Below are 13,834 nucleotides of genomic sequence, written 5' to 3'. Positions count from 1 at the left end.
CCTCCCGCCGCCGGGAAAGGGCGGGAAGCGCCGCAGCGGGACACGGCGCAGCCGGCCCCGGGCAGCGCCTGCGGCTCCCCACGCGGCTCAAAAGCTTCCTTCCGCTTTGAGAACGGAGCCGTGCTTCAAATCACTATTACAGCATTAAAGCTGGAAGGTTTTAACGGGGGGGGAAAAAAAAAAAAAAACACAAAAAAAAAAACAAAAAAAAACAAAAAAAAACAAAAAAAAAAAAAAAAAAAAAACAAAAAAAAAAAAAACAAAAAAAAAAACACCACCACCCCCCCCCCCCCCCCCCCCCCCCCAAAAAAAAAACCCCAAACTTTTGACATAAAGATTCATAGAGATTCCTGGCTAATTTACCAAAGCGTGTGAGCTTTGGTTGACTTAGAAACAGAAACGGCAGACAGAACTTTGATCACGTTTTAGTTCATTCCAAAGCAAGCCAAGTATCTTACAATACATATGCACATACATTTTGTACATCATCCGATTACAAAAAAAATTAATGCTTTTTGAATACTGCTAATACAATTAAGTGAAGATACACCACCAAAAATTTCTGCTTGAGAAGATTCAGTACCCTTTCCCACATAAAACCACGCTACTCTGGTACCTCAGCAAAATACAGGGCCAAACCCTGTTAGATTTAAAAACACCACAGCTTCTTCAGTCAGTACAAGTATTGTTTTATGAAGTGAAACACTGCTCCCCATACTTTTTTACTTTGAAACAGTTTGTTACCCATTCATATAGAGGCACTTTTGCTTTTTTTTTTATAATGCTTGTAAAATATTTTACCTTGATCATTTTCCTTTGATTACAACCCTCTCTTTTTAATCAAGCCAGGAAATAAGACCATTTCTTTGTGTATTCTTTGGACTATAATACACCAGTTATAAAATATCTTTCAAATAAACACTGAGATGTTGTTATGGTATAATTTTTTAGTAGCATACCTTTGCTTTGAAATCCCAATTACACACTACAAATAGGGAGATGAATTGTCACTGTGCTTTAAAGAATGTCAATATCTATAAATGTATTCTAAATTTAAATGACAAGTTACATAATTCTCAACTTTCCCCAGAGAGCTAAAAAAAGCAACAATGACAAATTTACAAAATGCTTTGGAATGCAAGATCAAGGACTTCTTAAGCTGATCCCAAACAACTTTTCCTTCCAACATTTTATCTAGTTGGCAACATCCACTGCAATAAATGCAGTTACATTTGTTTAGGTAACCCTTTTTATAAAAAAGGATAACATGGCCATGAACTAAGAGTTGTAAAGTAAGCTGTTGAAAACTGCCTATGTACAGGTGTCCTGCAATTATTTGTTGTTGTTATTTTGCATTGTCACAGCTCCAGCAGCTTTTATATCACGAAGAGTACTGCAGAGATTCGAATGTAGGTGCATGATTTTTTTCTTCATATCAATGTAGTTAGACAGCAAACCAGAAAAGACACTTATGAAAGAGACATTTAAAATGCTTAATCACAGCTTGAGGTAGACTGATCTCCAAAATAAAGCTCTTCTACACTTTGATTCGTTCATGAGCAACTTCTATTTGGATCCTTCTCCTTGGAAAAATCTTTCGTTTAAGTGCAATTATCTGAGGAGAGAAAAAAATACAATATGTAGCTCTCTGCTGGGCTGACGGTCCACAGCTGGTCAGGTTTTCATTCTAGAAACTATCAAATCTGTACCACCCAGGATAAATACTCAGTACTGTACTTTTTTTTCTTATTATACCAGAAAGGCATTTTTTACTCCAATTCATTTATTAGATGGCACATTTCCACTAGACTTCTCAATAATCAGAATACAAGCAAAAAGTGAAAAATACACCATGCCTTTATTCTGATTATTTTAAAGGTAATTTGTGTATTTAAATTAACACCAGGCTACATTCTATTTTTAAAAGATCATCACAAAGCTGGCATCTTAAAGTGGTATTTAGATTCCTAACTGTACCACTGAGTTGAAAATCCCCTTCCGAAGCCAAGTTACTAATGGAGTTTTCTAATAAAAAAGGCTGAAAATCAAGGGAAAGAGTCATGCAAAAGTTACAGGTAGGAAAAAAATAATAATCAAAAGCCAACCTTTCAAGAATTACACCCTCTTCATCAGACCACGGAAAGTGTTACTTAAGGCCCCAACCTGCAAAGAATTACCCATATGATTTGTTCCATTGACTCCCTCAGAGTTTAGCAGGACTAATCATGTTCAAGAAAGCCATTTCAAGCTTGCAGAATTCAAGGGTTTTTTCCTCTTGAGTCAGATCCAAAACCTCTTGAATTCAGTAGGAGTCTTTGCAATTACTTAGGGAAGAAATTTTGATAAAGCCTTTAAGTAACTTAAGATCCCCTTCTGGACTAATTTTCCTTCTTCTTAACTTACTTTATACACTTCTACCAATATTCATGTTAACAGACCAAGAATTTCAAAACAATTACTGAATTTGAGTATTCAAATTCAGCTCATTAGTGATGGGCTTTACTGTCCCAAGGCACCTAAGAAGGTGCCACTCCCCATATGACCATCTTTTCAAGGAATCTCAACATGGTGACTTAAAAATTAAAGCAACCTAATCATGAGTCATGTAACCTTTACTTCTTTTATGAAGGGAAAATCCTAGCTATTCTTCAAAACCTATTTAAAAACCCCATCCAATATTATCCTGAAGATTCTACAACCTGTTAAGTGTTGTACAGATTTGATAAGAAGACATTAACTTTACCTGTTCAGCAAAAAATGAGATCACTGTAAATACAATAAGTGTTACTAGAACACAGTGGGTCCAGAATTTGAGCTTGTCTCTATATGCCCTCCTGGACAACAAAAGAAGGAAACAGAAAATCAGCTTCATATATCATAAATGCAAATATTTAAAAAGTTTCCAAAAACCTTCAAAGAAAGTTTTTTCTCGTTCTTAAAGGGTGACTAAAAAGAGGACATAGGCTCTCTCTTCACAAAGAGCCACACAGAGAGGACAAGGGGCAACAGCTATGAGTTGGACTGGGAGAGGTTCCATCTTGATATAAAGAAATCCTTTTTACAGTCAAAACAGTAATTTTTGGAGCAGTCTCCCAAGAGACAGGGGTAGAGTCTGCACAACTGGAAGTTTCCAAGATATGACTGCTCAAGGTGCTAGATCATAGAATCTTTTAGGCTAGAAAAGATCTCAAAGATCAAGTCCAACTGTTAAGCTAACACTGCCAAGTCCGCACCTAACTACACCTCCAAGTGCCACATTTACTTGTGGCAACTATGGTTTTGTAGTCACACTATGTCCTTTTTGACCAAACTGCAATGCCCTTATGTGCTATAGTTATATACCTGTAGCCAGGACACTTGAGAGCTGGCAGGAGGCAAATCTTGTCTAGGCACCTTTTCCCCTGAAATGTTGGACCACATGATCTTTTGAGGTCCCTGCTAACCTGGGCCTGAAAATACTTTGATTTCCACCAGCACTTTAGCCTGCCTTAACACACCCTAGTAGAATCATTTTGGCTACAAACAAGTCAAAGTGTCTTTTGGAAGCTACAAAAAGTCTTGATGGAGAGTCTCTAAAAAGGAGCCAACACTGTGTCTACTCCTCCAGCAGAAATTTCTGAAGCTAACTGCTGAAATGGGTTTGCCCCTGCTCCCTCCACCACTACTACAGCAGTGCTTGTAGCACTACAGTCATACCTACATTCCTTCTGATTCCTTCTACAGTTCCTCTAATATTTTCTATTTTCTTATTAACAGCTATTCCTCATGGTTTGCTCATCAGCAATGGGTTTACTTATATTAGTCTTGTGTCATTTGTCACTGTGTCTATCAACGTTTTGCTTGTCTTCTCAACTACTGCAATTTCTTCAGTTATTTATAAAAAGATGAGATAAACACACACAAACATTTCACATATTATGCAAAAATGAGACACACATATAGCTTTTCTGATTTTTATCCAGATGGTTATTGCTATGTGACAGATTGAAAAAAAATCACTTAGTAAGAAATGTAACAATGGCTTGGGAGTTTTCTGCATTTAAAGATAGCCAGCATTCCTGTTTTATTTTTAAAAAACCCAAACAAAGGAACAAACCAACAGCTTTTGTTTGCAGTAGGTTAGGACCAATTGATAAAATGCTGGTGACTATTTAAGCACTGGAAAAACCCAAATCCTGTAGACCTCATATTTAGTCCATTCAAATCTTACCACCCTAGTTTCACTGTTAACTCTTTCATGACAATACTGTGAGAAAAACAGCTTGTTAGCAGTATAATAAAATAATTATATATTACTGCACTTCAGTAACTTGAACTTGTGGAACATACCATTCTTGGAGTTCATGCATGTGAAGGAAACGATTCCTATATTCTCTTGGCAGTTCAAATTGGGAAGGGATGGGAAACATTGACTCATAAAAATCCCTAAGCACCGCTTTCACTGTTTGTGCATCCTTATGATTGTGATCAATATTGTCATTTAGGCAAACAAATTTTCTAGAAAACAAGATGACACTGTTAGAATATTTCCTTGATAATATGGCAAAGGTATTGCCAAACCAGTAACACAAACACAACCCTTTAAAACAAAATTGAAACCATGTATTTTTAAAACCAAACAGATATATTTTTTATTGTTGCATTATTTAAAATTAATTTTATTTTAATTCTAGGAACACGAAGATTGACAGCAAGTCAAAATCTCAGAAGAATCCAGTGACAGGCCACATTTCTAGTTATCTAATGCTGCCATCTAATGGGCAGTAGAGTGGGCACCATCCCAGAACCCATTGAACAGAGCATTACAATCTGGGTAAGGATTTTTATACGTTCGAATTATCAAGAGTAAAGTCTCTTAAAAAAATAAAAGTGAGCTCCACTATAGGAGGGAAACATACAAAATTATTAATATTTTACTGTGCATGCTGAATTCTTTAGCGAAAATCAACATAGAAACTATATTAGATTGTGTAAGAGATGGCAAAGCTTGGTCCCTAGGTTTTGGTTTACTGAGAACAATGTATAAATTGGTCTGCCGAGTCACAGACCCAAAGCTAGACTTGTATAACCTACCAAAATACAAAGAGCATCAATTTGGATAGAATTTACATAAAAATCACTGTGACCAAATAAACATGCTCCCAATAATGGCTCCTGCAGAGTATTTCTCATGTAAGAAACATGGAACTAAGTTACTGCAAATAATTGAAACTAAAGCAGTAGCTAGTGTTCTAAACTGCTATGTACTCTTGGCTACTCTGACCTGGTGCTTGACAACAAAAATTCCCCTTCCCACATTTGGGCAAGGCTATGTGCTTTATTTATATTGAGAGATACAAGACCCCTACATTTTCCCCAGAGGCAGAAATCGTATCTGGTGACATGTGCCTTGTCACTGCTAACCTTTGTGAATAAGCAGTTCTAGTCAGCTGTATTCTCTATAGTATGGTGTGCTCTTTCAAAGAGCAAAGTTCAGACTTCTACAGGAATCTGGAAATAAGCAGAACTCTGGATCCTGTATATCAGCCCACACAGGGAGTTAGCACTGAATGGCAATGTACTGCATCTGGCATAATTGGTAACCTTGCTCTAGACAATTACGTGCAGGGGATAACCTGGCATTCAAACTGTTACAGCTGAGAAGAAAAAATATGCCTTCTCAAAAACAAGCAAGCTGTAGCTCCTGTATCAAGTAATACTATGCAAAGCAGCTGGTTATGGCAATCATGGCTACACTCTAAGCATTTTGGGAGTTTACTCTGGACTGTCCCTGACCTCATCCCTTGGACTGGCAACTCATCGGCCCTGGGAATGCAGTAGCTGTATTCGTAGAGTGAATATTCCTGTTTAGCTTCCCTGAAAAAAGATACAGTTTACAGACTGAGAGGCTGCTACACACAGCAAAGTACAGGACTGATGAAGATATTAGCCCATTTCTAATGGAAAGACTGTTTAAATTAATCCAAAAGAAACCAAACATGACATTCCCTTGGATATTCCATAATTAATGCCTAGACAATTAATGCTCACTTTGCCTTAAGGGTGCAAACCAAACATTTCTGGGAGATCATTAAGTGAATGACACTTTTAGTTCATTCCAAGACAGGCACTAAAAACCTGCTTTTAGAGACTGGTTATAATTATTGGTTTGTATGCAAGGAAAACATGGCAAAAAGAAGGAAATGGCATGCCTGCATAACTGTGCCAGCTCTCCTTTGTTAACAAGATGACTACAGTACTGCACTGTACTTGGCAGGAATAGAGCCCAGGTAATCAGCTCCTCACTTTGTGAATGCTGAAGGTGAGAAACTTACATTACTCAAACCTCTCTGAACCTAACAAGACTAGAAATCACCCCTACCTTTAAAAAACCCCAACTTTTAGCCAGCAGACGAAGAAATAGAGAAGGAAGAGGAAGCAGCAGGATGAGCTAGAGCACTTTCTTTTAAATGGATCATTGTGGCAACTGGAATGCAGGAGTTATGTGGCCAGAAAATACTCTTTGAAATGAATAGCAATAGACACAAATCATCTTTGGCTGTAAAATGTCTCAAGACTAGCATTTCCCTTTCTGAATAAATAACCCAGCAAGAGTAGTACAGTGTTGAGAGGAAAGTAGAAATCTACTCTTTATTTACAAATACAAATTATGCTACAGCTTTACAGGCAGTTGAGATTACCCAACAGCTTTCTGTGACCAAAAGAGGAGGCTTCACTTTCACTAGCCCAAGGTACCTGATTTCTACGTTCCTCTTTGCTCTGCCTTTTGACATTTGTCAGACCTCTCCTTGCATCCAAACTCATTAAACTGGCAGAAAACTCTGTGGTTTTCTGAAGACAGAAGCAAGATTCTTTCCACGTAGTGAAAGAGCTTGAAAGCACAATGAACATGCAAAACTGATTTAGTAACAAAATAATCTACACCTAACTCCTAGTATAAAATACCTCCATAAAGCAGGTCAAAAAGTTCTTCCTTTAAAATAAAATTGCCTGAAATATAAACTGTATGCTCTCTAGAATGGCAAAAATTAAAGCTTCAAAAATAGCTGAAGTTTCTATGTTTTCAAAGATTTTAAGTCAGAAAAATGTAACAAATTAATGAGATAACCCCTAACATAACAGAGAGAGGAGTCGGCTTCAGTCAGAGAGAAAAAATCAGAAGTACTTTTGGTTCAAGTTTGTCTTACCCTGGAACACACAGTTTAGAAATACATGACAATAAATTATCTTTTAAACACCATGACAATAAATTATCTTTTAAAAACAAAAAAAGTTTAAAGAGTCAAATCAGAAAATTAAAACCAGCTCACAACTTCACACAAATCACGAAACAGGATACCTGGGATTTTTTCGTATGTCATCCAGCTGACCAACGACGTGAGAAACATTTGTGCGAATCATTTTGAAGGCAATTTCCTCTTCTCCCATGATTTCAAACCTTATTGTTGAAATAATATTTATACATTAATAAAACAGCCTAAAGTCTGGTTCAATAAGTATCAATCCTCTATTTAACATTATTGAGCAACACTTGTAATCTGACTGGCCAACCTTCATTAAAGTTTGCCATTTGCTTTCCATTGGTACATTTAAATTTTTCAGCTAATGCTCTTGCACAGAACTCCTTTTTTATTAGTAACCGCTAATACTAATACTTTTATTAGTAATCACAGATCTGAATTCTAAGGGAAAGCATATTTGACTCCAGGTTAACAGTCTTACTAGTGGTAGATACCATATTTATATTTTTCACTTCTCTTAACATAAGAAAGCAACCTGAACGTTTCTTCAAGTCTCACCTAAGAACCTCCTCCACTTAAAAAGCTCACACCACTGTCACTCCTCCATCTCACAGGAAAGGTACAAGGTAGTTAAGACTAAAATGCTTTTTCTAGTCTTTTCTTTTTTTAAGCTTCAGTAGAAGGAAGGATGAAGTAGATGTACAATTTCTAGATGCAGGAAGGCTGTTTCCTTCTTTGCATGCTGCTTGAACTGCACTCACTCTCTAGCCAAACATACTGTGGCTTACTGCTGTACAACACAAATTAGGAAATGGCCCAAGATGACACAAGCAACATGGAAGTATTTAGTCTACTAAGCAAACTATGAAAAAACCCACATCACTCTGCACAGTGAAACATACTTAAGTTAACAACAGTATGTTTCTTTAGTTTTGCTGTTAAAATAGGTAGAGCTAAGGCTTGTTAGCACACACATGCAATCTTGGGTTATGTGTATATTTATGCCTCCTCCTATGGCTTTACCAAACTAAGCATCTCTTTTCACAGGACTGCCACAACATACCTGTATTTATTTTTGTCCTTGTAAGCCTTACGAATCCTGTCAGTCACAGGTTTGCAATTAGTCACTAGGTTTTTGGTTACTGGAGGCTGGAAGAAAACAGTTTAGATTGTAGGTTACTGAAAATTACAGAGTGTTATAAAGGTGTACTTTGTAAGAAAACTTGTATTACAGCTAGAGAGGCCTACATACTTTACTCTCAGGGAATCAAAAGCTATAGTTTTGTTATCAACTGTGGAGGGAAAAAACAAAAGAATACTGGTGCATAACATTACAATTTCCTATATCACAAATAATATATGAAAAATACTAATTACATTTTGGCAAAAACATTGCAACTTCAATCTCAGTAAATACTCAGAAATTCTAACTCACTTGACAGCTGTCTGATATTCCTCTGACAAAGGCCACCAGTAAAATTGGCCAGGCAATCTCTGTATAATAGAGATTTTTGGATTTTAGGGTGTTTTTTAAATACATGGGTTATAACTTAGATAAAAACTTATGAGGAAGCTCTAGTCAGAGAAGTATTGGGCTTTTTGGTTCTCAACAGTAAATTTTCTTAGCAACAATGACTTTTTAAATCCCAATTAAAATAACATCCTAAAGCTCAGCTTTCCTCTGCTTTTAAAGAAAATTAAGGGTTAGTAAGTTAGGAAGAAGCCTGCAAAACTTTCATTTTTTAACACTTCATGTACATACAAGTAGTAATTTTTGTAAATACTTTCCTTCTAGAAATCAAACCAGCTTTTAAAGTAAAGTAAATACATACTCAGGAAAGAAAATAAGCATATTTTAAGATCAGTGTTTCTTACCAGATTTGGATCATAATATGCTTCCTGAGTAGGAGGAATAACATGTATCTGAGTGATGTTGGCAGGGAGAGCCTTAGAGCAATTTATTAGCATTTGTTCTAGACCAGTCAAATCCTAATAGAAAGAAAGAGGGGGGAAAAAACATTTAAAATCCTACTGGTTTTCTCACTGACATAGTTCTAAAAACCCAGGGTACACAAATGTATTTAATGTTATCTACATAACAAATTTCCATGCTACTGTCCACAAAAGAATACTTAATATTCAGCAAACCCCATTTCAGTTACTGTTAAATCAGTGGGGCTCCCTATAAAGTAAAGCAAATGTTCAGTACAGAATTTAACTGAGACCAGATAAGGTATGATTTAATGTCATCTTTATTTAAAATTAAAAGCACGCCTTTACTAATAATGTCAGGACAATACAGAGTTCCCAAATCAACACTGGCATATTAAATTCCAAATCAAGCAAACAGAAGAGTTAACTGCAAGGACAGGAAGATTTCTGATTAAGGTACAGGCCAGGAACACGCTAAAGCAGGGCTGCGTTCCAATTATGCCAATGATTTTGTGCCCTGTGTCACAAATTGTTTCATTGGTTTGTGTCATTTCCTCTCTGTAAAGAGAGGAAATGTTCTTTGTTCTCTACCTGTATGTTTAAGAATGCAAGTCCTAAAAAAATTATGTCTCTGTTTATGAGGTTCCTAGAAGAACAGAAGCATGAGTCTTTGTATATGATTATACTATCTACTAGTATGAATTCCTTGCTATACTTTTCCTCAGTTCTTTCTTTAGGCCACAAGTTCCTCAGGGCAAGAACTATCTTTTACTATGTGCAGAAACTACAGTAAGCACAGCAGGATCCAGCTCTTGGAAGTGAACTTTTTTTTTGGACAAACTCACACAGTTTTCTTGAGCTCAGACAGCAGTGAGCCATTTTTCTGAAGCTGCTAGAATTCAGTTTAATTGCAGACTCCACAGGGAAAAAAAACAATCAAACAATGGTGAGTAGAACACAATGCTATATTTTCCAGGTAATATTTAAAAATTACCAAGTGTTACTGACACTACAAGCAAGGATAAAAACTTGACTTGTTTTATTTTAACCATTTTGGACTTCAAAACTGAAGTTGTTCTAAGAGTTAATCAGTAAGGAAAGAGTACCTGCAAACTTAATGGTAATTCATGGATCCTCGTGGCCAAGGTGCGAATCTCTCGGTCAGACAAGATGCCTGACTGGTCTGTATCAACCTCATCAAAGATCTGAGAAATGTTCAGTGGCTGAACTGCACTCATAAGATAGTAGAAATATGAAAAAGCAAACTGCATATCTTCAGAGTGACGGACTTTGTGAAATGATGTCTTGTCAAACTCCTCAGGAAACCTAGATAAGAATGAAAACTCATGTAGCACTCTAATTTCTTGAAGAAAACATTCCTTACCTAAAAATAAATTCTTATCCAGAATTTTGAAAGTGCCTCAAAAATCTCATTGTATCCCAACTATCGTGTTGTAATAAATTTCTTATTTCCTTCTCCAAAATATAATTTTAATGAGTAGCTATTAACACACCAGAAAAGGCTACAGCAAAGCAACAGAAGGGTAGAATTTCCCACAGTTTTACATTATTCCAAAACCACACTCACATATCCTGGAGCTCTTGCATAACAGTACGGTCAATCATGTGAGGCATATGAGCAGGGACTTTACGAGATGTAAATCCAAACTTGCTGTTTAACAACTTATTGACATATCGAAGGGAATCAGCAAATGTATCTTTCAGCTGCCTTCCAAAATGTTTACCTTCAGTAAAGTATGACATTTGTTTGAGTAATGACTCTTCTTCCTAAAAAGCAGGACAAGCATAAATCTAGGTTACTTTACTGACAAAGTCAGTAAACACTAGACACACAGGAAAAATGACACTTCAGCCAGCTGCTAACTTTCCAGATCTGAAAATGGGAAGAGAACTTTTTAATATTTTTCTTCATATTCTTTAGATCTTCCATTAAAAAGAAATAAACTTTTCCTTAAAGCTTCCATGCTTTGAGGAAGATTATAAAAGCTTTTCCTTAATATTTGTGCTCTGAAACCTCACACAGACTAAGGGCCCTATGTGTCATCAGATTTATTTGTACTGCTGCCTTTTTTTGCAGATTATCCTTCCATATTTGATAAATTGAAATCCTATAATATAAAGATTCTTCATGCAAAATTCAATCTCAGATGAACAGAGATAGCCTTTTTCAAAACACAGCCCTTTGCTATGTGAAATAAGGCAAAGCAGCAGCTACCAACTGAAGCACAGTATCTTCTCTTCTCGAGCTTTTCAAAACTGCCAAAATACTTTGGATGGAAGCAGAGGAAATTTCCTATACATTTTCTTGATACAATCTAGATAAGCAGTTTCTTTGCAGACTTTCAATTTAACTTTTAGAATTTAAGCATTTATCATTATATCTATTTCTGCATTTTTTTAAACATAAACTGAATCCAAACCTCTATAAATGCAATCAAAACAAAATTTAAGCTTTCTGTTATAGTGCTATATGTGTCTGAGCAATAGCCCTGTGACAACATACAATGAACAAAAATGAATTTGACCAAGAAAAGGGAGTAGAAAGGGAACAGAAATAGTTATTTCGCTTTTACCGCCTAGCTAAGAGAGGCCCAGATCATAAACAAGTCATATTTTATGTGAAAGGTATCTTTCAAAGAAATCCCAGCATTTGCCTTCAAAGGCAAAGCACATTTCAAATGTATAAATCATATTAACAGTATTCCAAGAAATGCAGAAAGATGCAACTATTCCAATAAGGAATGACATTAAGATACTCACATCAAGAAGGTCTTGGAAATACTTCTTTTTCTCCCATGGCAAAAAGCCTTGGTAACTTCCAGCATAAGACTGTAATTTTCTTCCCACTAACACCTCCTTTATATTTGCATCCACCTGGTCATGCCCTTTTACTCCTTCCATCCCCTGTGCACCTTCTCCAGTATCAAAATTTCCAGTATGTTTTGATTTCTGTGTTTCCCTTAATATGAGTGCATTCAATACTTTTTCTCGGGTTTCATTTTTTTTCCCCATACTCTGGGAGGGAAGTATGGCTTTACGCTGTGCTTTATAAATATGTTTATTTGTACTCATTGTCACAACAGTTTCCTTGGTTCCCATAAGCCTTGAAGGAACTTCTTCCTTTGCTTTCACTGGGGTTTTTTTGCCATCATTTACATCTTTATAAGGCTTCTCCCAGCTGCTCTGGTTCTTGTGATCTTCTGAATGATTATGCATGCCCTTTTTTTCCAGGCCTAAAATACTCTTTGCTGTGGTTAAAAACTGGAAAGGTCTCAGGAGAGCAGCCTTGGATAGATTATATCCTTTTTGAGTTATATCACCATTTAGTAGTTTTAAGTCCAGTTTCTGCAGTGCTAGTTGGACATCCTCAGGAAGAAGAGATGCATTTACTGATGGGATTGTCATCTCTTCAGGTACACTCTCTTTTGTGCCATTTCGACGTCTCCTGACTCTTGGAAAGCGTTTTTCTTCTGGAATATCCTCAAATATCATCTCAGCTTCTGGTACTGAAGTTACACTTTTAAAATCAGAATTAGATTTTTGCATGGAAGTTGTGTTCTGTTTTGGTTCCTCCCTAGTATCAACTTCAACAGCTATTTGCATTTTAAATTCTTCATCATTTTTATTTAGGAATGTAAGGTTAAAATAGATCACAGTTGTGTTCATGCCACTATGCATGATTAGATGGATAGTTTTCCATTTGTTAGCAACCGAAGCATGCCGGATAATTGGATTATCACTGTATGAACCCTCAATTCCTTTCTTGGCTATTTCACTGAAGCTGAAGTAGGGCAGACATTCACCTTTGGGAATAACATAGTAGGTCTGATTAAACTGAAGCATCACCTTGTACATCTCTTCAAAATGATCTGGGAAAAAAAAACAAGAAACAAAACAAAATTCTGTCAATTTTCAGCATGACATATATTTTTCCTTCTTTTTTTTAGTAACATGCCTAATGACAATCACTATATTAACAGGGAGACAGCGTTCTGAAAGAACACTTACTGTAGTTTCTAGCTTCTTGCTCCCTTGTCTACAATAATGCATATATAGAACATACTCAGGTATATAAAGCTACCAGACACACCCATGCTAATTATAAAAGCCAGTATAATTCGTGACTCTTTCAGTCTCTACCTAAAGTGGTTTTTTTTTCTGGCAAATAGGCAAAGCAGCTGCTACCAACTGAAGCACAGTGTCTTCTCTTCTAGAGCTTTTCAAAACTGCCAAAATGCTTTAGATGGAAACAGAGGAAATTTCCTATACATTTTCTTGATACAATCTAGATAAGCAGTTTCTTTGCAGACTTTCAATTTAACTTTTAGAATTTAAGTATTTACCATTATACCTATTTTCTGCATTTTTTTAAACATAAACTGAACCCAAACCTCTATAAATGCAATCAAAACAAAATTTAAGCTGTTAGAGTGTTATATGTGTCTGTGCAATAGCCCTGTGGCAACATACAATGAACAAAAATAAAGAGCCTAAAGTGTCATATTGTTGTGTCACTTGAAGTTATGTCTCAGTCATAAGTAGCTTGCCCACATTACATTTTTGCCACATTTTAGGAGAGTTACAACAGCTGGAGTTTACTGCTACAGTGCTGCATCTTGATTTGAAATTTTCAAAATCAG

At 36.2% G+C, this 13,834-nt stretch overlaps 1 protein-coding gene across 2 annotated transcripts in view; it reads right to left on the bottom strand.

The window, feature by feature from the left end:
• Positions 1-413: 413 nt before the first annotated feature.
• The window catches only part of GNPTAB (N-acetylglucosamine-1-phosphate transferase subunits alpha and beta), a 39,331-nt gene continuing 25,910 nt past the window's right edge, over positions 414-13,834 (bottom strand). Inside the window, exons 13-22 of one of the 2 annotated variants that reach the window (XM_040062098.2) lie at positions 11,955-13,063; positions 10,762-10,961; positions 10,280-10,499; positions 9,117-9,230; positions 8,305-8,390; positions 7,340-7,438; positions 4,330-4,497; positions 2,744-2,834; positions 2,106-2,163; positions 1,492-1,615 (exon numbers count right to left, since the gene is read on the bottom strand). In XM_040062098.2, the coding sequence (XP_039918032.1) occupies positions 2,116-2,163; positions 2,744-2,834; positions 4,330-4,497; positions 7,340-7,438; positions 8,305-8,390; positions 9,117-9,230; positions 10,280-10,499; positions 10,762-10,961; positions 11,955-13,063 (2,135 nt within the window). In that variant the 3' untranslated portion in view covers positions 1,492-1,615; positions 2,106-2,115. Of the gene's footprint in view, positions 1,616-2,105; positions 2,164-2,743; positions 2,835-4,329; positions 4,498-7,339; positions 7,439-8,304; positions 8,391-9,116; positions 9,231-10,279; positions 10,500-10,761; positions 10,962-11,954; positions 13,064-13,834 lie in introns of both variants that reach the window. The other variant, XM_040062096.2, reaches the window with a different exon arrangement.

This window comes from Hirundo rustica, chromosome 4, assembly GCF_015227805.2.
Source record: "Hirundo rustica isolate bHirRus1 chromosome 4, bHirRus1.pri.v3, whole genome shotgun sequence".
Lineage (NCBI taxonomy): Eukaryota > Metazoa > Chordata > Aves > Passeriformes > Hirundinidae > Hirundo > Hirundo rustica.
Note: the sequence above shows the minus strand (reverse complement) of the source record. Positions and strands in the feature narration are given on the sequence as shown.